The sequence below is a fragment of the Paralichthys olivaceus genome, chromosome 7 (genome assembly GCF_024713975.1).
Source record: "Paralichthys olivaceus isolate ysfri-2021 chromosome 7, ASM2471397v2, whole genome shotgun sequence".
NCBI classification, from domain to species: domain Eukaryota; kingdom Metazoa; phylum Chordata; class Actinopteri; order Pleuronectiformes; family Paralichthyidae; genus Paralichthys; species Paralichthys olivaceus.
In genome coordinates, this window is record NC_091099.1 from 4,595,892 (window position 1) to 4,622,797 (window position 26,906).

The following is a 26,906-nucleotide window of genomic DNA, read 5'->3' on the forward strand; positions in this document are numbered from 1 at the left end:
CAGGGGGCCGAGCTGGCACTGCCACTGTGTGCTCTCTTTCTGTCGCCGCGTTTCTCTTTTACTCTTCTCCATTGCAGAGAATTACATGGCTTATGCTTCATCCCTCTTGCCTCCCTCCCTCTTCAGTCATCCTTCATCGGCCTCTCTTTTGTTTTTCTATCCATCCAGCAGCTCGTGCGTGCACTGTAGCTCCCATGTTAGCATAGTCACCCACGTTTTCTTTTTCGCTGACACACATGACTGCCCTGTTGACTTTGATCCTCAGATCTTGGTATCAAGAGACCATTCACTCAGTTGCCTTGGGGAGGTGACAGCAATGTCTGTGTTTTCCTTCTGTGTGCAAGAGAGAGAAAGTGCAAGATGCAATAAGTGGAGAGTAAGAGATGACAGACGCCGTGATCCAATATTTTCTCCTCTGAGATTTTGGGTTGGTTTCTCTGTTCAGTCGCTCTGTGACAGGTGTGACATGAATCTAACCTCTTTGCATCTTTGTTGTTGCCTCGGCTGTCTCTGATCCTCTGTTCTCTATCACTGGATATTGCAGCCACGCTGATGAAACTATTGATGTTGCCACTCTTTTGTTTGCTCGTCCGTTCAGCCATTCAGATCCAGAGCTGTAATTTAAAGAATCAATAGTAAGCTGATGGAACTATGCTAAAGCCGTTCTCATCCTCTGAATCTGGGACGACACATATGTGAGCACCGGTGAGTGCTTTCCCCTCATTTGTCCACGAGGCAGTCCTCCTCTCTTGCATCGCTTCTATTACAACGCACCATCTGCACCTGCAAATTACAACATAATTACCAGTAATAAATCACATGGCATGTTTTTCAAACCCAGCAACATGAAAATTAAAGTCCAGGGTGAACAAAATTGTGCTTGTGTTTTTAATTCTAATAAAGGAACCCACTGCAGTTCCTTGGCGCCTGATTTTTATTTATTTATTTTTATTTTGCTTACAACCATCTTAGTCAAAACTTTAAGAGGAATCCTGGAGTTCCGACGTATTGATGTATCCGGTGTGGCAGGATATGACACTGAAAGGAAACCCTGTAGGTCGAAGCTTTGCCAATCAGCCCGTCCAGTGACCGGCATCTGACATCTTCTGCTAATGATGTCCACTCCTCAGCGATAACCACCATACATTACAAGACAAATTATCTCCCAGTCAAATAGCCAATTTGGATTAGTGTCATTCTCACGCTAGCGTTCGACCTCTGGTTTTCTGATTAGGTGTCTTTCCCCCCCCATTCCTGTTGTAGACTACCCTTGTTTAGTTCTCGAAAAATCATGCAAATTGGCTGTAAATTGAACAACGGAACACGGGACGAACACCAGTAAGGAGAAGGACAAAAGAGTAAACGCTTTGTGCTCATCTGACCACCCGTCCATCTGTCCGTGTGAGTGTGTGAGTGTCTCCGTGAACGGTGCCCAGGCGCCTGCTAATATAGGCTTAATGAAGTGCCACGGAGATATGGCGACCAGACAGAACTGTCCGCACTCACAGATGTGAAACTTAATGAGAGAGTGAGGAGCGATGTCCAGGAGCCAGGCCAAGAGAGACGATGGCCACCTGGTATTTATACGAGCATGAAGGTGTTAGTGGTGTGAGTGTGTTCGAGGCTTTGATAAGAGGTGAAACAGGTAGTCAGTGTTGTCAATGAGGAGGTGTAACAACCTTTCTTTGGACTTATGATTGTCGGGTAATTAATGAAACTGTGGATCGGTATAATGCTAGAAAGAGCAAGGGTTGCGGCACAGATTTACATCAGCGTGTTAATCAACAGCTAATCTTGCAATAAGCAGTCGGTTGTACGGTTAAGTCTTCACATTAAGCCTCATTTCTCTTATTTCAATTAAGCAAAAGGAGGCGCTTGAAGGGAGCTTAGGAAGCCAGCTGCTGCCTCTGTAACGTTTCCGACAGCTCATCTCCTCCTGAGTCTTTGGGAGCATTAGTCTCTCTGCGGGGAGTCGTGCTGCCGGCTAGCTAGCTATAACCACCACAGGCTCATTCTTAACAACACACCTTAGCCTCAGGTGAGAAAGTGGCCCGGTGTAGCACCGCTGATAGCGCTCATTAGTCTCCAGATTAGCCCTGATTAGCCTAGCCCTTACTCCCACTGATGTGCAATGCTAATGCTAATTATGCATCTACCGCTTTACCCTTTTCAGGCAAGCTGTGGGGCCGAGGTCCATTAGCTTTTTTATTCTCCAATGACTTTTTCTTGGCTGCGGATTCAACTCTATGCACACTGCATAGAGTTTTTCACTTGAAAGTGACTTTCAAGAGAAAAACTCTTTTAAGGATGCACTTCACGTTGGATAATGTGAAGAGATGTTGCTGTTCAGACAGAATATCATGATAAAGTTTACCGGACTTCAACATTGTGCAGACAGAGATCACCAATGAAAGCTGCTGTGAAATGAAAAACAACGTGTAGAGCATATTTAAGGACGGCTGCTCGGTGGTTAGTTCCAAACCTGAGCTGTTTCTCAATTTAGGGGCCGCATCCTTCGTCGGGCTGCATTCGTAGACCAATTGCTTCACAGAGGCCCCCAGGATTCATTGACTGTTTTTCAAAGATGTAATGGCAGCAAAAAGCAAGGCGAAAACTCCCCAACCGAACACTTAACGGCACACAAGAACGTTTCTGTCTGTAGCTTTGTTGCTGGTGACGCAATAGGAAGACAAGACTGTCTCATTTCGGTTTGGCCGTCGAGTGTACGCGGCAGTTGGAGGCTGCATCCGATGTTAGCTGCATAGCCTGGGTCCTCCACAGGATGCGGCCACTTAATTGAAGAACACCTCTGGTTAGGCTGGGGTGTGTCTGTAGATTGGGGTTAGATATGATATAGGTATGAGTCAGTGTATGTCAGGCCTGTGATACGCTGGCAACCTGTCCAGGGTGTACCCTACCTTTCACTCAGGGTCAGCTGGGACTGGCTCCAGCTCCTCATGTGACCGTCAAAGAACAGGTATTATAGAAAATGGGTGAACAGATAATTAAGGAGGAGAAACCTGATTTCACATCCAGTCCATCTAACAGCTTTGTGTGAGTTTAACAAAAACATAGTTTGCTCTGACTTCATTCCACATGAGTGTTCATAGTCGTGATGAGTGTGACATTAAAGCAATGCGAAGGCTGTCACAGACATGATGGGATTGAGATGAGGCAGAGGAGCCTTTAACTCGCACTGTCCCCTCATCTCCGTCATTGTCAGTGGATGTGAGACGGACAGAGTGTGGGGGAGAAGGTCGGACAGGAAATCAGGAGGAGATGGACGACCAGATAACCGCACGGAGCACACGAGCGGAGCACAGGGGGTGCTGGAGAAAAGTGGTGGCTTCTATTGATGTTGGGTGCCATGCTGATTTTCAGTGGCAGCTGTGCATGCTGACTACATATTACGGAGATGCTGACACAAATCCAAACTGATCTGCTCGATTTGTTTGAAATTCAGCTCTCACCTGTCTCACAGTACGGCGTGCATGTCTCTCAGCAGCTCCGTAAGCAAAATAAAAGACCTTGTGTGTCTGGACAGAGTGTTGTCTCTATATGTACATGTACACTCTCTGCAAACAACTGCAGAAAAAACATTTAGGAGAAAAAAAAAAACCTGTTTTGGGAGACATTGATGTACCTGAGTGGACATTTTGACCCAGATTCCCTCACAGCCTGTAATCCTACTGGACAGTAATGTTCAAATGTGGCATGTCTGACTCCGACAGATTATTCTACTTTTTGTTTGTTATCTAACTGAGCTGATTAACGTTCACCCCAAGCAAACCTCAGGATTATGAAATGTGATTGCTTAGTGATAACCTGGTTTGTTTTCTGTGAGTTAAAAGAGCATAGTTTTTGTAAGGTAAGAAAAAACACGACCTGTTTTCCCTCAGTTTGTTAAGCAAACTACATTTTCCGCTCGAGATAGCAATGCTTGCCAGCTGTCAAGGCTTATCTCCGTCCTCTCTGCCAGTAGAAAGTGCCAGTCAGCTCCTTTGCACTGGTTAACTTCCTTTTAAGCTCGTGCTGGGTGTGGAAAGGGTTATTACAGATTGCTGCCTCTCCGATTTGTCTCTTGAACAGTGATTTTCCCAAGTAACTTCTGGCAAGAACTCATCACTGGCTGTTTTGGGGGTTTATCACCCCGATGTTTCACTTCTTGCAACATTGAGAGGAAAGATGTAGTTTAAATTCTCATTTATTCGCCATTATGAAGCGTGTGAAAGAAGATACGTCCGAATTAAATTACGTAACCACTGTTCACATACTTCCATGCTACCTTTACGCTGGTGTGGTTGTTAAGTAATTCATCCACGAGAGGGCAGCGCAGAGTTGAGAGTTTCTGACAACAACAAACATGTCGACGGTAGAGGAGGTTGTGATGAAGTACATTTAAAGAACGAAGCTGTTAGCCCTGTGCCCAAGTGAAGTAACATATGGATGCTTGTAGTTTCTTACCAACTCACAACGTTTATCCTACAAAAAGTCTGCCAATGTTGAAATTTCTTTCTCTTGTTTTTTTTATTTTCACTTGAAGTATTGGTTACACTACCCCTCATGATTTCTGGTGGTACTGCGATTTGTCCATATCTGTAAGCTTTTAAAAAACGTGCACAAGTACTGATGAAGTGAACGCGGTATACGGACAAAAGGCTTCATCTGTTTCCTGTTGAGCATAAATTATTATTAGAACCAAATTTTGTTTCTGTCATGCTAATCAAATCTCTATTTTTTGTCTTTCTTTTCTTTCCCTTTACAGGTGGAGCGAGAAATAGCTATTCTGAAGCTCATAGAACACCCACACGTTCTAAAGCTACACGACGTCTACGAAAATAAAAAGTACTTGTAAGTATCACCAGTGTATTGTGTGAAATTGTAAAAATACTGGCCACAGTAAGTGCTTCCACAGATCATTCTGTTGGACCAAGAAGCAGTTTTGATTGGTTGATAATGATTGCAGGGCTACAGTGATAGCCTTAGAGGGGCGGATGCTTCATTAGTACGGGCATGAAGCATTTAATTTGGTCACGCACGCTAGGGGACTGCTAATAGGGAGAGGAACTCTCCGCAATGTAAACACCATGACACGCTTATCAGAGGCAACACCATTGCATCCAGAAACATTAGCCCTGGAGAGTGGCAGGCACATTAGTCTGCTGCAGCAGCTGCACACAGAAACACACACACATGCTCACATAAATCTATTAGCCAACTTTCACAGTGGTGACTGACAAGCCCATCAGTAGTTTATTGTAGCCCTCTTGATCTGCAGAACACAGTTTGTCAACTAAATTCAATTAGTTGTCATGTTGAGTTTACAGCCCAAATGCGATTGAGCATGCAGAACTGCACATCTCATACTTTAAGATGATAGGAAAAGCAGAATATTATGATTCACTGTATGATTGGATTATCAAAATCACATTTTGTGCCCATTGCTCCCTCACTTTTGACAGCTGGTCACCAGTAGCATCACAGAAGACAAATTGACAACGTTGATGTATTTTTTCTCTTAATATTGTTTAGATTCCCACTCAGATCTCTTTTACTTGAAAGACGATAATTGATAGGCAAGCAGCACGTTAGGAGCCGGCTGTCCCAGAGCTTTTAAGATTTATTATACTGTCGGCAAAGATCCCACCACAAGCTGTTTAAACTGAAGTGATGTGTGTGCACAAGAGGTGAGGGAGAAGTGGAAAGAGTTTGATACATAGCCCGGCAATTTATTATTTATAGATATTTCATTGCTTGAAATTAATGAATGGTCGTATCATGTTGATATAGCCTGTGCTGAGAGTGAAAAATGATCGCTGGGAAAAAAAAAAGAGCTCAATAGTCTTATAGTGCATAAAGCATGTGAACACAATGCACATGTGCTGTTTGATTTCACATTTGTGCTGCAGTAGCAATATGATAAATAGTAATTCATGCAAGATGAGTTATTTTTAAGACCTGCTCTTACATCCAAGCTGCCATCAAGACACATTAAGGCCAACTGCAGCATCTATTGCATCCGTTGCATTATTGTATGTATTGATATTTGCCATTATGGAGCTCATAGAAAATAATACAGGTCGAAATTTACATACTCTGATCCTCATGTTGCTCCAGTTCTTAAACATGACCTGCTAGCATCTCTTTACTTGATCATTAACAATACTTTTTAAGCACAGTTGATGCAACATTTTATTTTCACAGCTTGTAGAAAGCTCACCTTCAGAGCATTATACAATAATATACTGTCATAACTGTTGTAACGTGATGATTAATACTCTGCCAAGTATACTGCTCATAATCTGTCAAGTAATTTCTATAGGTAGAATCAATCAATTAAAAATGTTAACATTAAAACTCAGAAGAAACTTAAAACTTTGGAATTGTTTTCTAAACATTCATATTTTAGTCATATTGAATAAAAAATATATTTTTAAATGCCTTCATGTTGGGTGATGGTATTGTTACACAGTGACCAAGCCCCTGAGGTTTTTTGGTTTGAAGGGTTTAGAGTTGTTTAGTGAGCACATGCTCTTTGTCCATGTACAGTTTGCAACACTATAGTATAATCAATAAAATCAAAGCGGTGCGGTCACACACACACATATACCCACAGCAGGGAGAGAGAGCGAGAGAGAGGAAAGAGTATTTCACTGCCTGTCTGAGATTCAATTTGTCCTAGTGAAGATAGAGGGAGTTTTCAGCGTACGATATACGAGCAAGCCGGTGCGGAGCAGGAGCACGGCACCGCTGGCTCCCGGCCCACAGATGCAGCTTCAGGCCTGGGTCAGCAGGGATTCATCTCCTTCCTGTCCCTTGGAGCCACAGAGCATCATGGCTGTTCAGTCAGGTTGACAAACTGCGCCCACTATGATCCCAGACCTGAAGAGTGGCCGTATGAAATGTGATGGCAAGGATGATGTGTGTGTGTATGCATGTTTTCAAAGCAACACACAACTTCTGTATGCACCGATCATCCACAACGTTAGATTCAGTAACTGGACACATATTATGTTTTTTCAGTTTTCCCCTTTTCCTCTCATGCTAGTGTATTAAAGCTCCTCTCTCCAATGGTAAACACTGCTCCTGAAGCTCCTCAAACTTCTCAGGCCGATACTCCGGCACCATTGTGATGTCACATGACATTACTATGTACAATGCATGCATAGCATAGCCTGGCCTACCCTCTCTGCTCGCGCTTTAAATGGTAAATGGTCTGTATTTATATCGACGACCTCTCAAACCACTTTACAGTTCAGTTTTTTGCCGTTCACCCATTCACAGACACATAAACACACACAAGGTGCATCAGTGAACAGCACTTCTTCTATGAGGCGCAATTTAGGGTTGGGTATCTTGCCCAAGGGCACTTCGGCATGCAGATGGGGAAGACTGGCATCGAACCACCAACTCTACCCCGTCAGCTGTAACATGCGAGCAGAGACCAAACTTTTAAGAGACAGAGGCTAAAACAAAGCATTTCAGACAGCAGCTGAAGAGAGGATCTACAGCAATAGACAGAATGAGGGCATTTTTCTGAACATTAGAGATGGTAAAACTTTTAAATTAAAAAAACTAAATAAAATTATGAACCTGAATATGAGCAGAATATGTCTCCTTCAATGTTGTGGCAGATCGGTGTATAAGGAGCTGGATCTTTCAATATCTTTCTCTCTGCTTCTCTTTCTTTATTTCTTTCTCCTTCACTTCACACTTGTCTGGGAACAGTGTGCGCCATTTTTTTGTTGTTGTATAATACAACTTTATCATCGCTCTGATGCCTCCCATAGGAGGTCAGGGTGTTCAATATCACAGCCATTCACATACAGAGTGTATTGTAATACACTGTCGGCAGGCTTCACTCTCTGACTGTGGGGACAGCTTACAGATGACAAAATAAAAAAATAGTCAACATGATACGGCTTTGGAGAGATCAGATCATTGATCCCGGGTGCTTTGTCTGCATGTAATGGCTACAAGGGAACAATTTTTCCCTCGTTGCTCCAGCTCTTACAGACGTCTGAGGTCGGAGCCTCTCATTCTTCTTTTCTACAGGATCCTTCAGACGGCTCTGTGGAGAGCATCACTGTTTGTTCTTGTCTCTACGAGAAGAATCTTTCTTTTCTATGCGTGCATGAGTTTTTTTTTTGTCTCCTGCAAATTCCTCTTGTTTCATCTTTCATTCTTCCCCTTGCTCCCTCGCCTCCCTGTCTCCCCCTCTCCCCCTCTTTGTCTCTCAGGTACCTTGTGCTAGAACATGTGTCTGGTGGTGAGCTGTTTGATTACTTGGTGAAGAAAGGCAGGTTAACGCCAAAAGAGGCCAGGAAATTCTTCAGACAGATCATGTCAGCGCTGGATTTTTGCCACAGTCATTCCATATGGTAAGTCAGATGATCCACCTGTTGAAATATTTGCCCCAGCTGCCTCGACTCATGTCAAGGGTTGGGGTGGACTGATGGAAGTGCGCTGATCCCTGGGGAATCCCAAGTATCTTTCACTGATGAGATTTTTCACTTTATGATATTTGGAAAATAACGATACGATCATATATAGGTTTCACCACACATTGACAAAAGTACTTATAGGTTTATAAAGTATATAAAACTCACAAATGTGAATCGGTATACACGCAGCAATACATTGTACCCGATATAAGACATTTACTGTCATTTGCACATCGTTCAATAGAGTACAGTGCACATAGATTAGTAATAATGGTACTAATACACTTAGTAGTACTTTGCAAGAAGAAAAAATGATAGGATAGAACACTAACATACCCCCAGACTCGTTCATTGTATAGTTATAGAGAACAGTAAACACCATAGTTTATATAATATTGTGGGTACTTAGAGGAACAACCATAAAAGCCACATTCATTATGTGCAATCCATAAAAACAACATTACATACAGTTAAAAGGGCCCAATAAACAACCATACCCAGGAGGTGTAACAAACTCAATTTGGTCGTCATACAACATTGAACAAATAATGAGTTTCCAAATAATGAATTCTGAAATGATAGAGGTTCTTCCTGAAGTGAATCAACAATCTAAATTCCAATCAGTTTATTCATAGCCTCAGAATGCTGTTTGGTTTTCAAACCAATGATTCAAAATATGAATTCAACTTTAAGTTTGCTTGTTGAAAAACTCTTTTGTCTCAAGGTTTGTTGTATCAGATATCAGATCTACTCTAGTTATACTCTACTCTAGTACAGTCATGCTCTAGTACAGTTATATTCTAGTACAGTTATACTCTAGTACAGTTATATTCTAGTACATTTATACTCTAGTACAGTTATATTCTTGTACAGATATACTCTAGTACAGTTATGCTCTAGTACAGTTATTCTCTACTCTAGTACAGTTATACTCTACTTCCCTGTATTTGTTGAGCTCAGCATTCATGTTTCTAACCATTTACCATCTTGCCATCTCAAATTATTCTGCAGCAACTTTGCAGAAAAGAGGAGAAACATTTAAAGATGAGTTGGGGAGAAAAACATGTAGTTGATTAATTCTGGTGTGATTTCAAACGACATTTTCATATTCAGTCACTTGCTGTTATGTTTGCTGTTCCCTTTTGTAACCTGCTTTTACCTAAAAGTCAATACGCCAATTGTCACAATAACATAAGCCATTCAGAGTGTAGATGTAATGTTTATTACATTATTATTCTAATTACATTTTTTTCATTAGAGTTTGTCAGACATTTACAATTTTCCTATCAGATGAATCTCCAGAGTGTAACAACAGTGGAGACTGCTGAGAGTGGATCAAGGGTGCAGCACATTATTAGTTTGTTTGCTTGCTGCTCACTCTGCTATAACATTCACAGGCAGGGGCATCAAATTACAAACATTAACATATCATCATAAAACTCATCATAAAAGCCATGGTCAGGCCATGGTCGTTGTCTTCTCATCGACACAATGACTTCTAGCCAGCCAGTCGACTCATGATGGGAATTTATGTGATCCCATCATAACTTCTTTGCCAAGGCTAATGTGGCAGAAAACGCTAGAGAGGGAGAGAGGATTTTATTTTTACTCTCCAGTGCACAGTCGAGCATACTTGAAAGTTTTTTCGGAACAACGCTGTCGACGAAGGGGAAACCAATCCTGTGAAAATGCAGTCATGGTGTACTACTCCTCACGCTTAATGCCTGGCAGATAGATTTGCATAATTCTGCACGGGCAATTAAAAGGAACAAATTAAACTGATTCGTCATGGGATGATTAGGTACCGTATGAAGTTGTGCGATTTGATCTATTTCGTAATCTTGTACAGTATAGTTTCTGCTTTTAGTAATAAAGCCATGTGGGAGCTGTTATGCACAGTATGAGCTACTGACTCCTCGTGTCCAAATTACTTTGCATTTCACTGATTATCGGAGGATGATGATTTGCTTGCGTTCAGATGATTGTTTGAACCGTTAAGTAGGTAGTTGATGAACTCAGGGAGAATTAAAACCACTGTAGATTATACTTGTGTCACTGGAAATAAAAAAAACTGCCCTCTATGGGAATGAAAGTTAGAAGTCTTTTATCGATTAGGATAAAGCATCTGGGACTGACATTAAGTGTATGCACATGCACTACATTGATTATCACAGCTCTTTTGTCGTAAGATTCAGAAGCAGATTTATCAAACCCCTCATGTTTTATTTCGTTGCCATCTCTCCGTCTTAGCTCATAAAATCCTCTCAGTAACACGCTTAGAAAATGATGCCCTGCAAATCTATGGTGAGGAGGATTATTTAGGTTTTTCCACATCCTCTCGCCCTCCTCCCAACGTTAATTAGGGGCAAACAGACAGCCGCAGTGCTGCTCACATCCCCTCCATTCCCCATTAATGAGATCTCAGCATCCCCTCAATAAAGAGTGTTTCTGCAATCATTTCTTCCATTTTCTTCTTCTCTGCTCGGGGGGGGGGGGACCTGCACAGGCCATAAGAGGTGCCCCCTTTTCTCTGTGACTCATTGCTCAGATGAACAAATGCTCCTCAGCTCTCCTTTTCTGCACAACGCCTGTTTTCTGTGTGCTTCCATCCTCAGCCTCCGTCCCCTATTATCTTTCTTGAGCTGTGTGTGGATGAATGAAAGAATGTAGAGGAGAACGGCTGTTTCTCACTCACAAGTTCTCTCTCCCATCTCATCATGTGTTGTTTTACGTGCAGGGAGAGAAAGGGATGACGCACACAAGGAAGATGAGAGAAGAGTCGGCAGGGTAGGCAATGAGCAGGGAAAGGAATAATCAGTAAAACATATTTAAACGTAGATCCCAGCTTCGACTACACAGTTAACATCCTCCAGAGAAGTCGATGTAGTCTGCGATAGACAGAGACACTCATTGATTGAGAGGAGTAAAGTGAGTTTTTCCTGAACACATAATCTTTTTACCCAGGCTTGTGCATTAACTGAGGTTAAGATTACACAAAAGAAAGAAAAGAATAACAGGATAATTTGATCATTTGATTTGGTGTCATTGTTTAAACCTGTGTTCCTGACAGGATTTAAAATTTTGGGTGGACACAAATTAGATAGATAATATTGTTTTGAAGATGCTTCACCACAAATCTTTTAATTTTCAGAGACTCTCACAAAGAACAACATACTATGCAGCTTCACTTCCTCAGGTTGATGAGGGTCAGATGTTGTGATTGGACTTTCAGCCATTAGCAGCACGTGACACCCACGTAGAGAGGTTCAGTGAAGAGACAGGCCGGGACGGTAAAAACGTTTTATGGTCACGCAGTGGGATTTCTGCCGGTGCCCCCTATGGCCAGATGTGAGAGATGGTGAGATAGAGGGAGAAAGAGTGCACAGCTTGAATGAACAGTGGGAAAACCAAAAAAAATTAACATGTGGCAGTCAGTTTAGATATTGTGACGGGAGGCAACATATAAATCAATGTATGAAGAACACTGCACACGTTTTGCTGCAGTCAAACTAATATAGAAAGCACCTACAGTTGCTTTATTTCCCGTGATAAACCAAGTGTATCATGTTATTCTCATGTGAGCAATGAAGATACATCGTATTGATTTTTTTTTTTTCAGTTTCCAAATCCACGCTGAGATTATATCCATGATTCAACCAGAGGTGAACGAGAGGGGTTGACACCAAACACACCCCTGTATCACACCCCGTGTCATCTCGTCCACCCACTCCACATCACACCACTTTGTCTACACGGAGATCTGCCTGACTTAAACTACACCGTACCTTATTCATGTGCATGAGCAATCACACACTTTCGCAGCCACTCACACACACACACACATGCCCGCCCACACACACACAGAAGCACAATTATCAATGAAGGATGTCACCTCGACTCCAACGCGCTCTGTCCACTGTGTGTTTGTGTTTGTTAAGATAACGACTGTCAGGTGAAGTACCTCCATCCATTCCACTTGGTCCGGCAGACATTGCTGGTGGACTTTGGAGGAGAAACCTGCAAATAGACCTTCGTCGTACGTGCTCTCACACACATTCACACAGTCACACATCGTCCCATTGCTGACACTGATGTGCACAAACTGCACGTGTCCAAACAAACACCTGGTCCAGACGTCACATTAAACCCACACAGTGGCATAATAACGGGCATCATCCATATCCACTTTTCTCTCGGTCTCCCACACTCACTCCGTCATTACCTGCTTTAGTCTCTTCCCGAGGCTCAGAGAGTCACATGCATCTGTCTGTGGCATCACTGGTTTATAGCACAGAGGGAAATAAAGAAAGCCACAGGTCCTTTTAATTAAACAGCGTTTATCTCTCTTGTAAGATATCATCAATATTGTTTGAATATTCAACCATGGCATATACAAAGTAATGTTTTTGTTGACATTGGCATTTGCTTGCATCATGTTTTTGGGGTTTTGCTTCTGTCCGTCTCCTTGTGAACATGATATTTCAAGAACGCTTTGAGGGAGTAAACTCAAATTTGCTACAGATGTTCATTTGGAACTGAAAATGAACTGATAACATTTTAATGGCCAAAGTTCACGGTGGCATCACAAAACAGGGTTTTTAAACAAGATATCTCAAGTCTGCCTCCAGGGAATTTCTTCAAATTTGGATCAGTTGACACCTGGACTCTAAGGTTAAGTAATAAGAGGTGAGAGGTCACAGTGACGTCATGAGTATCGAGAGATTTAATGTAGAAGTGCACTAGTCAGCAGACCTTTTCAACCACAGGATGGTAATCCTAGTCTGGCCAACATATAATAACCATAACTCTGTGCATGCACATTTATGATTTGTGTATTAACAGAGTAAAGAAGCCAGATATTTGAAATATTATGTAAGAATCACACAAAAGTTCTTGTATTTGGCAAAGGTGGGAAAGTTGTTATATTCATTTAAAATATGAGACAAAGGTCAGTTAAAACAGACGTCAAACAAATTCCTCACCGGGCGTGAAGCATGAGCATGAACTTATGAGCATGAACAGCGGCAGTTATGTGTGAAATGACACAGAGAGCATAACTTTCCTTAAATGAATACATGAAACAAACAAAGGAAATATTTCCTTCACATTCTCCACATGTTTTTCCATCGTTTAAGGCCTGGCTAGCTCTCTGGTAACTACGTCATTTCATTTCCTCTCCTGCCATAGTTTAATGGCAGCAGACGGAGAATTGGCATCACTGGCTGTTTATCTATGTGCATCTAACTCCCAGTGTTAGCATAATGTTATTAGATGCGATTCCAGTGACAATTTGCATGGCATTTGAATGAGAATCTACTGTTTCTGTTTAACTTCCGAGCCCGATTGTAATCATGCAGTCCATGTTGGCTTGTTTGTCACCAACCATCCCCTGTGTGTCTGTCCCCCTATCACCAGCAGCTCATGCCCTTGTGGCTGTTTGCGGGCCGTGTGTTTGTTGACATTCTTAGGAGAGTTTTACTAGATGATATTCTGTCTGCCTCCCTGTAGAAAGCCTGTACTTATAGCCTATCATCATTACGGCTGATGGTTGCAAACAACACCGAATGGAAATCTTTTTTTCTCTTGTCTCCTCGTCGTCATATTTTTCTCTTGATAGTTTTTCCTCCTCAAGTGTCAGTGTGTGAGAGGAGGAGGTGAGAGAGGATGTCGGGAAGAGAATGGAGGAGTGGAAATGGGATGGAGGAGGAAGAGGATGGAGAATTGAAGCAGTAGGTTGGTCTTTGGTGCTTGATTTAGGGGGAATGGGCTGTTGGCTGTGAGGGGAAGTTGAGAAGAGGGTAGCAAATAGGAAGTAAAATGGTGAATGGAAGAGAAGATTAAAGAGGGGAACTAAGCCAAAAAGGCCAATATGACTTCACATCCAGTCATATGTGGAAATATCAGAAGTACAATGACCAGTGATGAGATACTATTAAGACAATTGGTCGCTCTTATCCTGAGAAAGACACAGACAGCTATTTAAAAAAGAAATTTTGCACAACCACAGCCCCATGTGTAGACGCCTAACGTGCTTTGGGTTTTTAATATCTGTGCCACTCCTTCACTCCAACGGTTCTCTGACAGCTTATCTGTTTATGCCGTCTTGTTGGTCTGCTGCTCGTCCTATCTTCACCCAGTCGAACTCCTCTGGATTAGGAGCAAACGCTGGGTTGCACACACAGATTTGTCACAACAAAGCAAATCGTTTGTTTATTGTAAATCCCGCTTTTTTAGTCACTGCATTACATGCGACAACGCGTCGCTGTGTTGCTCAAAACACCAGCTGACAAAAAGAACGCTCTTGAATGAGCCGTCACTAGACAGGAACATCTTTGAAAATCTGTGAAAAATAGTCGTGATCTCTTTCTCAATTTGAATCCAGTTACAATTTGTATTTATTGCTGCAAGGGGGCACTTGAGTTATCCAAGTGAACTTTTCAAAATCCTAACAAGAATGTAAGAACATATCAGACCAATAGTTACATCGTCTCTCCAAGAAAGTAGCTCTTAATCTTGCCCTGTGGAATGTGCTTATAAAAAGCTAAAAGTACTCTACATATTTTATCGCATATTACTCACCAAAAGGTACTGTGTGTATCTTTGAAGTCCAAAAAGTCAATTTCCATGTCCATTAAACATTTAAACAAGATGTTAGCTCGTTGAGAGCTTACATACATTTCACTTGCTTGCCGTCTCCTCTTCACTGCCTTTCTTCATTTCTTAAAATTGATTATTGCCTTTAGATTATTGGAATTAGATTTGTTCCTTTTAAAAAAATGAAATATAAAAATGAAAATTTTCCTTCCAAAAGGGATGTAAAAAACTCTTTAAATCACATAAAAGAATTTTATCTTGACGTCGAACAAATGACTATTCACATGTTTTATTCTGCTACTCTAAAGATTAAGACACAAATTCAACAGAATAATATAACAGCAAAAGTCTTATCTCTTTTTCACCAATAACTTTTTGTACTAAGAAATTCTAAGACAGACTAATTTCATAACAAAGCAAAAAAAAAAAGAAGTGAAGAAACACAACTTTATCTTTCTTGCCCCTAATTGCTGTTAAAACCAAATGAACCCTGTTGGCTAATAAACGATTGTGCCTAACACATCGAAGTCAGCAGTCAGAATGTTGTGCTCTTTTGCTAACGTGATAGAATATTAGCCTCAAGCATTTTTTTTAGCGAATGTGCTTGGTCTTTCTCTAATTGGGTCAACAGAAGCCTAAAAAGTTAAAAAAAGAAAAAATAGGAGGAGGCTGGCACAGAGGTGCACCGCCGGCTAAATGGCTTTTCAACTCACAGTGACGGTTAAAAACTCCACTTACAGTAATGATAACAGGATGGCTTAAGTACTTCATGAAAATGGAAAAAAAACAGGTGACGTTTTCAGCCCATGTTAATATTCTAAAAATGTAAAAAATACATTTGAGCCATTAGAATTAGTTTCGAGTGCTGTGGCCATTTAGAGCCACACGACATAACAAGAGGCAATGTTAAACATGGTGTATGTCACAATGCGCCACCATGGAAAAGAGTTAATTTTCCTCGGGCTGGAGAATTTAGTTGCAAACCTGCTCATCACCATAAACATGTCTGGGATATTATAGGGATGCGAGCCCCACGAGGACAGACCCATTGTAACCTTCGATAAAACACAACATATCCGTGTGCTACGTGCAAATGATCACAGGCAATTAAGAGCTCGGTGTGTGAGATTGCAAGAATCATGTTTAACAGCCCCACTGGGGTGTAAACCTCAGTCAGACAGCACGCAGACACACACATGTGCCCTGTAAATTAAACTGAGCTGCATCGTAACAGCTTAGTGAGGCCTGTGCCACACATCAACGTAGATACGTAATAAATATCAATATCTGCCTCCATTTATTGGCAAGAGGATGACTATAATAATTATTATAGTGGCCCTCCATTGGTATTTGTTGTTTTTATATTTCTACTTTATTACTCCTTTTTACTCCTGTGTACTTTTAACTACACTTTCCCATGTCCCGTGTGGACCAACATTTACACTGTACTGTTTCCTGTCCGGCAGAAACCAACTTTGCGAGCACTGCATGCACAATATTTTTGAAACGTCACCCCCCCTCCGAGATCTGCATGCAGCCTTGTGGCACTCTGCTCCCCAAATTCTAGGAGGAGACAAACTGCAGCCATTCAACCTCAACGCAGCCGTTGACTTCGCCTAACAGCTTCCGCTCCTGCATGACATATTATACATCCCGGAGCCTGCTGCGTGTGCAAGATTACAGTGGCAAAGTGCAGCCTAATGTGTCAGAGAGGCAGTTTCATGTCCCATTATGGATACCAGGGTCCTGACAAACTGTAAAGCATCCAGATGCAATTTGTCCCCTTGATGCTGTTGTTGGATAAATATCCTGCTGCCCTCTCTCTCTCTTTTTGTGCATTTGTCTCTTGACATTTGGTTTGTGCCACGTTTACGAGTCTTTTTGATGATGATTGATGGATTTTTTACGTCTGAGGCTGAAAGTTTGAGGCGTGTACTTAGATATTTATGATTCTGTTGAGACTGTTGCGCTCTGATTGGGGTCTGTGAAGATCAGGGTGTTACCTCTCTAATGGTTTTAATAGCTAATCATGTTTGAACGGCGCCTGAAACACCGGCTGCAGTCAGGGCTGATGTCACACCAAATTATTGAATGTTCTCCAGGCCCTGCTGTCTGGTTCCTGTGTTGAAAAAGTTGCGAGTTGACCTTCTGTTGCATTTGAACTCCAGCCGCAAGTGATTTCTAACTTTTAGCTGTGTTGCCGGGAGAAACATTATTTTTTAAAACCTCAATCAGGCGTTTTGACAAAATACTCTTACAGAACAGAGGCAGGATTACACGCATACGCACCTTGGAGATGCCCAGAAGAACCAGAGTCTCTCACCGGTGGCCCATGAGCGGATCAGTGAATGTTTCTTCCTCATGTGCTTTGACGGTATTATTCAAAAGACCAGCGTCTCTGCCAAATGATGGTTGTGTGAACTGATAAAGGCTTTAGCCCGGGGAGAACTGTTTTAGATGCTATCTGTGTTTTGTTTCAATTATAGCAGGGATCACAGAGACTGCCAGTGACCAGCTGACAGCTAATCCCTCAGGACAGGAAACTAGTCGCACAGCAGCTGATGTCATCCGAGGTTAAACGTCCCTTCTCGATGAGGCGTTCTTCACAGGCAGACACATCCAGCTGTTGTTCCTTTCTATCGTTCGGCTACGTGTAAGATTATGGAAAGGACAGATACAGTAGACGTCAGTGCGTCTATGTTGCCTCCCTCAGCATTGATATACATCGCAAGAGCCGCCCACACACTGGGAAGAGATGTTCGATAAAATGCAAAAACAACTGAACAGTCACTCATCAAAATTGAGATTTTAACCTCCGACACAGCAACAGCATGTGGGATATGAGAAGTGGTCCACTTTAAGGAGGGAGATGGCGTCCGCTGGATGCTTTACCCCTCGCTGTGTTTCATGGTAATGAATGGCAGCTAATGACCCCCACCTCTGCTGCTGGCTCCGCCAGTGTGCCAGTGGCTGTCTGGGAGATGAGAGGAGAAGAATGAGGGGGTGAAGAGGTAGGGAGAGGGGAAGGGAGAAGGAGAGAAGGACACACCAGGGGGCTGTCACACCTCGTACAAGCCCCAGTGCTGAGGTGGGAGTTTCAGCACGGTCGGATCAAACAGAGAGGTGTTGCAGAGAGGAAGTGGGGGCGCTCAGTAACACGTTAAGATGCTGTGTTGTTCACAGTTGCGTTGCATGATGTGGATACGAGTCAGACCCACAGGTGCTCGGTAGACCTTGAAGCCCGCCTTTCACTTCTCCTCATTTTCACCAGTTGCCATAACTATGATGTGTTATTTCATGCTTCATTAACTGCTTTATGTTTCTGTCTCATGATTCTTCCAGCCACAGGGATCTGAAGCCAGAGAACCTGTTGCTAGATGAAAAGAACAACATCAGGATAGCAGACTTTGGCATGGCCTCCCTTCAGGTCGGAGACAGTCTGCTGGAAACCAGCTGTGGGTAAGTAATATACAAAACACTGCAATGGAAACCTTGTCTAATGAAATGTCCGCCTCACATCCTCATGCACAAAAAGACCTCGGCCCTAAACATATCGAGTGTTTTTCATCAAATCCATGAATTATTCAATGAGAAATCAACGAAAACGCCTCCAAGTGTTAAAGAAAGTGGAAAGAAAATCCTGGATCTGCCCCCTAATCAACAATATATCCATAAATTGATTATTTCCCGACCCATACTGCATCCTTCCACCAAGTTTTGTTATAATAAAAGTCAAGTTTTTTGCGTAATCCTGCTAACAAACAAACAAACACAGATGAAAACCTGACCTCTATTGTTGGAGGTAATTTAGATAATGCTAAGAACTAAGAAGTCATAGTTGGGGGACAGGTGGAGTTTGTGTTTGATGCAGAGAGGAAAAGAAGAGGAGGATGTTTTGGTTAAGTTTGCTTAACCTTGTTCTGCTTTGTTGTCCTTGTTTTTTTGTTTATTTGTCTATTTCTGTGCATTGAGATTCAAATTCCTTGCACGTGTACTCATACATGGCCAATAAAGCTGATTCTGAGTGGAGCTATCGAGTCCTCCGCGAGGTGCTGTGTTCTCGAAGCCTCTGTTATCGTGCAGTGTTGATCTCCTGAGGAGAGACAGTTGGTGTCTCTCACAGATTGCGCTGTCTCGCTGTGAGCAGGCCAGGGCCACGGCCACACATTACGGCTCTCCGTCTCCTCATCTCAGGCTCTGGGTTTTATGATCCTGCAGTCAGGAACACGCCAGGCCCATCAATCCCACAACGACTGTAATGAATTCGCTCACAGGAAAAGTCACTTTCAAAGTTTTTCATATATGGTCATTCATGTGGTGGGAGTGTTTTTTTCATTTATTTAACCCTGAAGTGTGCTGAACGATATACAGTTTCGCAATTGTCAATAAAAGCAGCTCTTTTGATCGTGGTTTTCTTTTGGTACTTGGTTTGTAAAGTTTGTGACAAGGTGGATTAACTAGAGGTTTTTACTGCAGCACAGAAACTTATCCTCTGACTTTCATCTCACTCTTATATTCAAACTTCAATGTGAATTCAATATGAAGTAATAATTATAATTATAACAGGCATAGATGAAGCAAATTGACATTGTTTTTATTATTAATTATCAGCTTCTGCCAAGGAGGCATTTTCACATTTTCACATAATTTCCAAGGGAATAATTCACTGATCTTGATTTTAAAAAACACATTTCAAGGACTAATATTTATGAGTGTGCACCATTTGTTGGAGATTCAAATAAAAATCTGGAACTATTAAATGTGATGTCATATGGGGTAGGCTGCAAAGTATGAGGACAAACAGTGGATGAATCTGGTGGTACGGACAGCCCATTAGATGTAAACCAAAGTATGAGGCACCATCTATTTCACATCGTATTCTTTTGCAGGTTGGTGGTGCTCTGGGAGAATCTTTGCTCTGTGGTTGACACTGTTCACAGGGCCGAGGGTTATATTGGGCCCTGTGACATCTGTCCCCAGCTCAGACCTGATTCTGTCCAGATTATACCTCCAAATCAGCTGCAGCTGCAATTACACACACTCGCATACACGCAATTCACCAAACACGCATGCGCACATGTAGCCGGCGAGGCTTAGCTCATCCCTGACCCTCGAGACCCTTTGTCCCCTTCCTGTTTGGTCGTCTCTCTGGCTGTCCCTTTCCGTCCCGGACACCCTCACTCTCTTAAAATGTGCGTTCAATCCAATTCAATTTTTATTGCGACAAATGACAACGTATCTCAAGGCGTTTTACATGCATGACTGCTCATTTAACCATGGAAACACGTAAACAAACAGTTGAAGCTGTTGCATAATTATTTTCGAACAGTCTCACAGAGCATAAACTCATGACTCATCCGTGGAGCTCAGGCGAACTGAGAGCAGCTTGCAAAGCTATTTGCAAGTAAAATGTGCACGACTGAGTCATTCTGCAGCCATGATGACCACATTGAAGTGTTTCCTGTTCCTAGAAAGGCCACATAATGCGGCAGCTCTTACTTAGCTTTTTGCAGCTGCGCCTATATTTGATTGGAGTGTTTGTGCTAACTGATCCCGTTGCAGTGCATTTGCTCAGTCCCCCGCGTACATTTACAAAGTGCTTAAGGCACTTGTTGCAGGTGGGAACACAGTGTTGTCTTACAAAGATGCAAGCACTAACACACACCACAAACACACACACACACATGCGATGCGCACACACACACACACACACACACACACACACACACACACTCCCACACACAGTCAAGCAAAGTAGTTCTGTTTTCTTTCCACTCAGCTCCATATCCACTTCTGCATGCGTCTGAGTCTCACAGGAATGTGGAAGCTCTGTGTGTGTGTTTTGTGTCATGGCCTAATACGTGTAGACGTGTGTGTGTGTGTGTGTAGATATTGATTATTCATGCTCTTCTGACTGTCCCATCTCTAAGTGTAGATATGACACTTTATAATTAAATGCATTTATCTGGCCCTCTCTCACTATGCAGCAGTCTGACAGAAATGTATTCCATTTGCAACGGGTAATGGAGCTGAGTGAAGCTGAGACTCGCCTCAGGAGGAGTAGGGGGAGCCCCGGAGCACATACATAAATACATGCAGACATGCAGATCTATAGATGAGCAGAGGCACTGACAGGCACATACAAATATATGGATGCAGTGACGCAGGCACACGACCGACTTCTCCGTCTCCTTCCGGCCGCACGAGCCCATCAGCGGCGATTTCATCATCGCTCGCTGTTTAGTTCTGTTACACTGATTGATTGAAGGAAATTATCTTGTGTGCAGAGAGTAGCCACACAAATCTGACTCAACAAGATGGATTTTTCATGAAAATAAGCAGCAGGAACTCATCTATTGACTCCATGATAACTCTTTGCTATGGAGGAGTTAGGGGCTTATAGCAATCAGCAAGAAAAGACAAATCTAATGTGTTCAGAGAGAAGTGTATTTATATCCTAGTCGATCATTTTAAATCCCGCTGTGAGCAGCAGGTATGGGCTTACATATGAGACCAGTATTTGAATGCTATCACCTAAATGAGCTTTATTTGTAAGTTTAAAGTCTGAAACTGTTACTGGGACCTGCAGTTGTTGAGCAGTGGTGAGTAAAGACCGGCTGTAGGACTGCTGTCTGATCAACAATGTCCCAAACGTTGATTAGTCCCAGCCACTGCTGACACAGAGCAAGTTTATTCAAACTTTATAAATATTGAATGTACTGCATGTTTGAATTGCACCAAACTCAGCATCGTACTTCCTCTGGCATTTAACAATACGCATGCCACGTGTGAAGGAGCTAAGATGAGCGATTCTCAAGATGTGCGAGCCACATACACACAAACAGATTTCTGGAGATGTTAAATGGACAGATGTTGTCCTATGTCCATGGCTGTCTGATAGAAATGGGTTTTTGACAAATTTGAATTCAGCTCAAAGCAGAAAGGTGCAATGCTTGTGCTCCAGTCTTCACTCTCACCCTGGGTTTGCCACCCGAAGCTTCTGCAAATAATGAGTCTTTATTCACGCTGGCTCCAGCTCCGGCTCGTGGCTCTCATGAGGCATAACTAGTGCAAATCTCAGGCTTGTTGTTTTTATTTATTTATTTTTACAGTCCTTGCTCATCTGCATAATGCACTATGACACTTGCAATCAGGAAGGACGTATTTGCATAGGCTCGCATTTGAACTTCCCCCTGTTGACACGGTGGCAGCGATTGTTATCGGCCAGTATTTTGACAGCCTCGGGAAGCCAAGCCGTCAGAGTTGGTATTCATGAACGCCCAGGACAGCAGCCGGGCTAATGGGCGCCATGTTTACAGAGATCAGATACTCTCTCATTACTGTAGAACCGAATACTCTGCTGTTAAATAAAAACGGAGCAGGAGAGGGAGGTGGAAGATGTATCAGTGGGGTTAAGAGGTTTGGGGAGAGAGGTGCCTGGTTTTGCTTTCTCTTTGCTGTCACATGAGAGGCAAAGAGACGTCCGGAAATAAAATGCAGTTTGATTAATTTAATTATAAATTGATGCAAAGCTCTTATCCCCCTATTGGATGGCAAGATACTGAATTTGGAAATCCGACAACGTCACAGCACACGGGAAAGTTCCACCGGGCACATAAAAGAATAACTCTCATCCACAGCCATTGGCTTACGGAGCAGCCGTTGTGAGGTAGCTCCATAAATCTTCATACGATATTGATGTGTCAATCTAGTCATTGGGTTTACTGTCAGCCCATCCAGGTGCTGTAAAGATTAGTGGGTCTGTTCGCTGTCTGCTGTGAGAGGATGCCCTTGAGTGAGCAGGCAGGAGGACATCCAAACACCCTCAGGATATCTAAACTCCCCGAGCACATCTTGATCTATGTTTGCCGGAGACATTTATTATCTGCCTATATTGTTCTTTTCACATTAACATACAGCGTATGACTGTTCAATGTTTGCTGTGTCAGGATTGTATAACCCTGTGTTTCTTTGCAGTTCATGGATAAGACCTCAGATAACTCAGATATTTTGCTTTCTTTGGGTTTTATCCTTAAGTCATTCAACTGTTTGCACTTTTCTGTGTTTTCCCACAGATCTCCACACTACGCCTGCCCAGAGGTCATCAGGGTAAATCATTTTTTTACACATTTAGAGGATCTTTTCTGCTCCACTTGCTACTTTTTCATATCTCTCCATGTTATTTTACTTAGCTCTAACACTCTGTCCAAACCCTCCGACACTCTCTTGTCCTCAGGGAGAGAAGTATGACGGGAGGAAAGCAGACGTCTGGAGCTGTGGGGTCATTCTATTTGCCCTGTTGGTGGTGAGTGTCCGCTTGTTCCTCACTAACTGAAAGTTATTATGCTGGCGTTCAGTTTAAACTTCTACAGTGGACCATGAAGTGTTCCCAGCCCTTTGTAAATGTGTGTTTAGCCTTTATCATATGGCTCAGAAGGTCGGCGGTTTGATCTCCTTCATTCCGTGTGCTGCAGTCCTGACGACTGTGCCACTAGTGTGTGATTAATATGTGATAGAGAAAGTGCTGCACATAGATGCACTGTATTAAAGGCAATGAACTGTAAATCTCTTTGAGTGGTCATCAAGACTAGAAAAGCTCTTTATAAATACAGACCATTTACTATTTATACTAATTTTGAGTTCAACATACTAAGAACTCCAAACAATAACAGTTTGTCCGACTGCCATCCAGTTTCTGGGTCTTCCCATTACCTGTCCACTCGTAATTCACAAAGCATGTGAATTGACCGAGCACGGGATCAAACCACCGGCCATCGTCATCACATTCACGGTATAAAAATTGCCCCATAAGGTTGTTGCCGTACAAATGTTCTGCAAGATTCCCTCAACATTTGACAAACCAAAACTCAGGACGTTGAGTCAACACACTGCAGGCTCCATCGACTCATTTGTAAATTTGACATTACCCAATTCCAGCAGTTGAATTAACCAGCTGTGTGCTTTGTCATTTAATTTATTTCAGAGAAGTGAACTTGGCACTTAACGTTTACAGAACCTTGTCAAAGCAACAAGATGACTTGACAACGCGTCAACAAACCATTTACAGTGTAGTTCTCCTAAAGAGAACCGGAAAGATTTAAAATTAGGTCATTAAAAAAACAAGGGAATGGGTCTTGAAAACTGGAGGTAGACTAAACTCAACTTTACACAAGAAACTGAGTTGAAGCTAATACTTTATGATGCCATTAAATGCTCTTTTCAAATGATTTAATGATTTTATTTTTACGCGAACAATTTCTAATTTATACAGTTTGACTGGACAGTCTTCGCTTTGTCCCCCGGCTGTTGACTCGAGTTTGACCTTAGTTCAATAAGAAGATGGTGGGTGGGCTCTTGAAGCCACCACAGAGCCTCAGGTGTCAACTGAGGACTCAGGGATTTAAACCCAACATCTTGAACACTCGGAGGGTCTTACCTGAAAGATGTTGCAGAGACGCCCTCAAGCTGTATAATAATAATACACAATAGTAGATCAGAGAATGGAATAATCTCTTTATTCATTATCCTGTTTCCACACACAGCGACGTATCCGTAATCAGGTCTATTCTCCAGCTACATTACGGCCGTGGTTTTCCAGCCGTGCAGCCCCGGAGCTTTGTCTCATCAACAGCAGCTGTACTGTAGTTCCTACACACTCCGGCCCCATGAATAATTCATGCAGCCAAACTGAAACAAGAGAGCACAAAATGAATACCAACGGACATGTCCTGACAGGAGAGCGTTTGGCCACAGGCCTTGTGTATTTCTCTTTGCCTCTTTCTCCCTCACTCTGTCTCTTTCTGTCCAATATGTGTGCGTTTACTTTTGTTAGGGACGGTCTCCCGTGTTGAATGAACCTGATATTTTTTCCCGTCTACCCCGCCGCGGCCGCACTTCTCTCGCTCCAAACAAAAAGTTTTTTTCCGCCGTCAGTGTTTGACTGCAGATGAATATTGCCTAGCCCCTGTTTTGTCCTGCTGTCTGGCTGCTAGATAACCATTTGTCTGATTGTGGGAGGCAAGAATACTCCCCATCAGTTAGACTGCGCTCAGATCATCCGTTACACAAGCCTACCGTCTTTTTTTTCTCCCTCTCCCTGCCTCTCTTCATTTCTCAGATTATCTTTCTGTCTTTCCTCGCCCTCTTCCCCCTCCATCTTGTCTTCTGGTGGGGGCTTGTCATTCATCAAACAGCCACATCTGTGAGGTGTCAGCTCGCTCTGATGAATGACTCAGATGAGAGAATGCTAAATGAACGAGGTAAACAAGAAAGCTGGGTAATTATTAGAAAAGCCCCAGTTTCAGTTTACCGCTGTTTATTATTTATTTTGGCGGCTGAGGGCAGAACGCTCTAATTGGAGAGTTGAACAAGTCGAGAATGCCTCTTCTTTAAGTCATGCAGGATTAACACTCAAAATGTGGTTTTGTTTCTTCCAGCGAGCCTTGTTAGTAATTCATATTCTTTTCTTTTCTCCCCTCGAACGAGTGAAGTCTTATTTTCTGCTGTAATGCCGTACACTCCTACCTTTACACTTTGTTTTTTTGATCCTGCACCTGCAGTACATCTTCACCATTTCCAATTTCTTTTCCCTTTTCTCACTCTCTCTGTTCTTGCCCGTGTCTCTCCAGGGTGCCCTGCCGTTTGATGATGACAACCTGAGGAATCTTCTGGAGAAGGTGAAGTTGGGAGTGTTTCACATGCCACACTTCATCCCGCCAGACTGTCAGAACCTGCTCCGCGGCATGATTGAAGTGGATGCTACCAAAAGACTAACGGTCAGTGCAGCTGAAAGACTGGACCATTACAATTATGCTCATATATTGATGTGTGCTTTTGGTTTTTCGTGGTTTTAGAATAATATGGGAGACAACAGTTTCCAGGCATGGCCTGCTCTGTGTGTGTGTGTGTGTGTGTGTGTGTGTGTGTGTGTGTGTGTGTGTGTGTGTGTGTGTGTGTGTGTGTGTGTGTGTGTGTGTGTGTGTGTGTGTGTGTGTGTGTGTGTGTGCAATGAGGCCTGAATTCTATCCGTACTGAATATTTTTTATTCATAGTCCCGAACCAGCCAGCTTTATTAAAAAATGTTGTAGAAGCAGCGAAACACATTTAGATGTTATTTCAGACAATATTCAGAACCCAGACATGTCAGGTTTGGGTTAACAGAGGAAAATCATTATTTTGCAAATTCACAGCAAGCTGGAAAAAACGCTCGAAGCTGAGAGCAAGATGCAAAGATACACTTTTAAACTGAAGTGGCTAATGTCAAGAAGACACCGACGGAAAGCCAACCATTCTAGTCTTGTCTTGTTTCTTTCTGCCCTCCCTTGTGTTCCAAACGTGTTTTCCTCATCCCCAATTCCGTTTGGGTTCCTCCTCAAGTACGGGGTGTGAATTCAGCAGAGGACCGTTGTTTGTGTACTCTCCCTCTGCACTGTTTAGTGCACTCTTCACAATGCCAGGCCCCTTCTGCACAGCAACTGATCACCTTGGCAAGTTGGCTGGAGAACTCAGAGATGTGAAGGGCAGACAGTCAGGATAGAGAGAGAGAGAGAGAGAGAGAGAGAGAGGGAGAGAGAGGGAGAGGGAGGGAGAGGGAGAGAGAGAAAGGGAAATGTAAATAATGTAAGTGCAGCCATAGAGCTCAGAAGTTCAGACTTCACAGTAAGACGGAGCTGCTCTTTGTTCTTGTCCTGCTTTTCACATTCACACAATGCACATGGACACAGAAATGCTTGTAAGTTAGTGTAGCTGCACACACAAGAACTCAGGTTTTTGCATGCATACTGTATGCACACACCTCTCCAGGTATCTTTGTGGATCAGTGCATACAACAAATTTATGTTCATGGACTGAAAAATGTCTTTGCACCTG

At 42.7% G+C, this 26,906-nt stretch overlaps 1 protein-coding gene across 11 annotated transcripts in view; it reads left to right on the forward strand.

The window, feature by feature from the left end:
• Window positions 1-26,906, forward strand: part of brsk2a (BR serine/threonine kinase 2a) — a 160,524-nt gene that overhangs the window by 105,025 nt on the left and 28,593 nt on the right. For all 11 annotated transcript variants that reach the window (XM_069528951.1, XM_069528952.1, XM_069528955.1 and 8 more), the window contains exons 3-8: window positions 4,766-4,851; window positions 8,241-8,381; window positions 18,381-18,497; window positions 23,114-23,147; window positions 23,275-23,343; window positions 25,667-25,813. In XM_069528951.1, coding sequence (XP_069385052.1) covers window positions 4,766-4,851; window positions 8,241-8,381; window positions 18,381-18,497; window positions 23,114-23,147; window positions 23,275-23,343; window positions 25,667-25,813 — 594 coding nt within the window. The remainder of the gene's footprint in view (window positions 1-4,765; window positions 4,852-8,240; window positions 8,382-18,380; window positions 18,498-23,113; window positions 23,148-23,274; window positions 23,344-25,666; window positions 25,814-26,906) is intronic.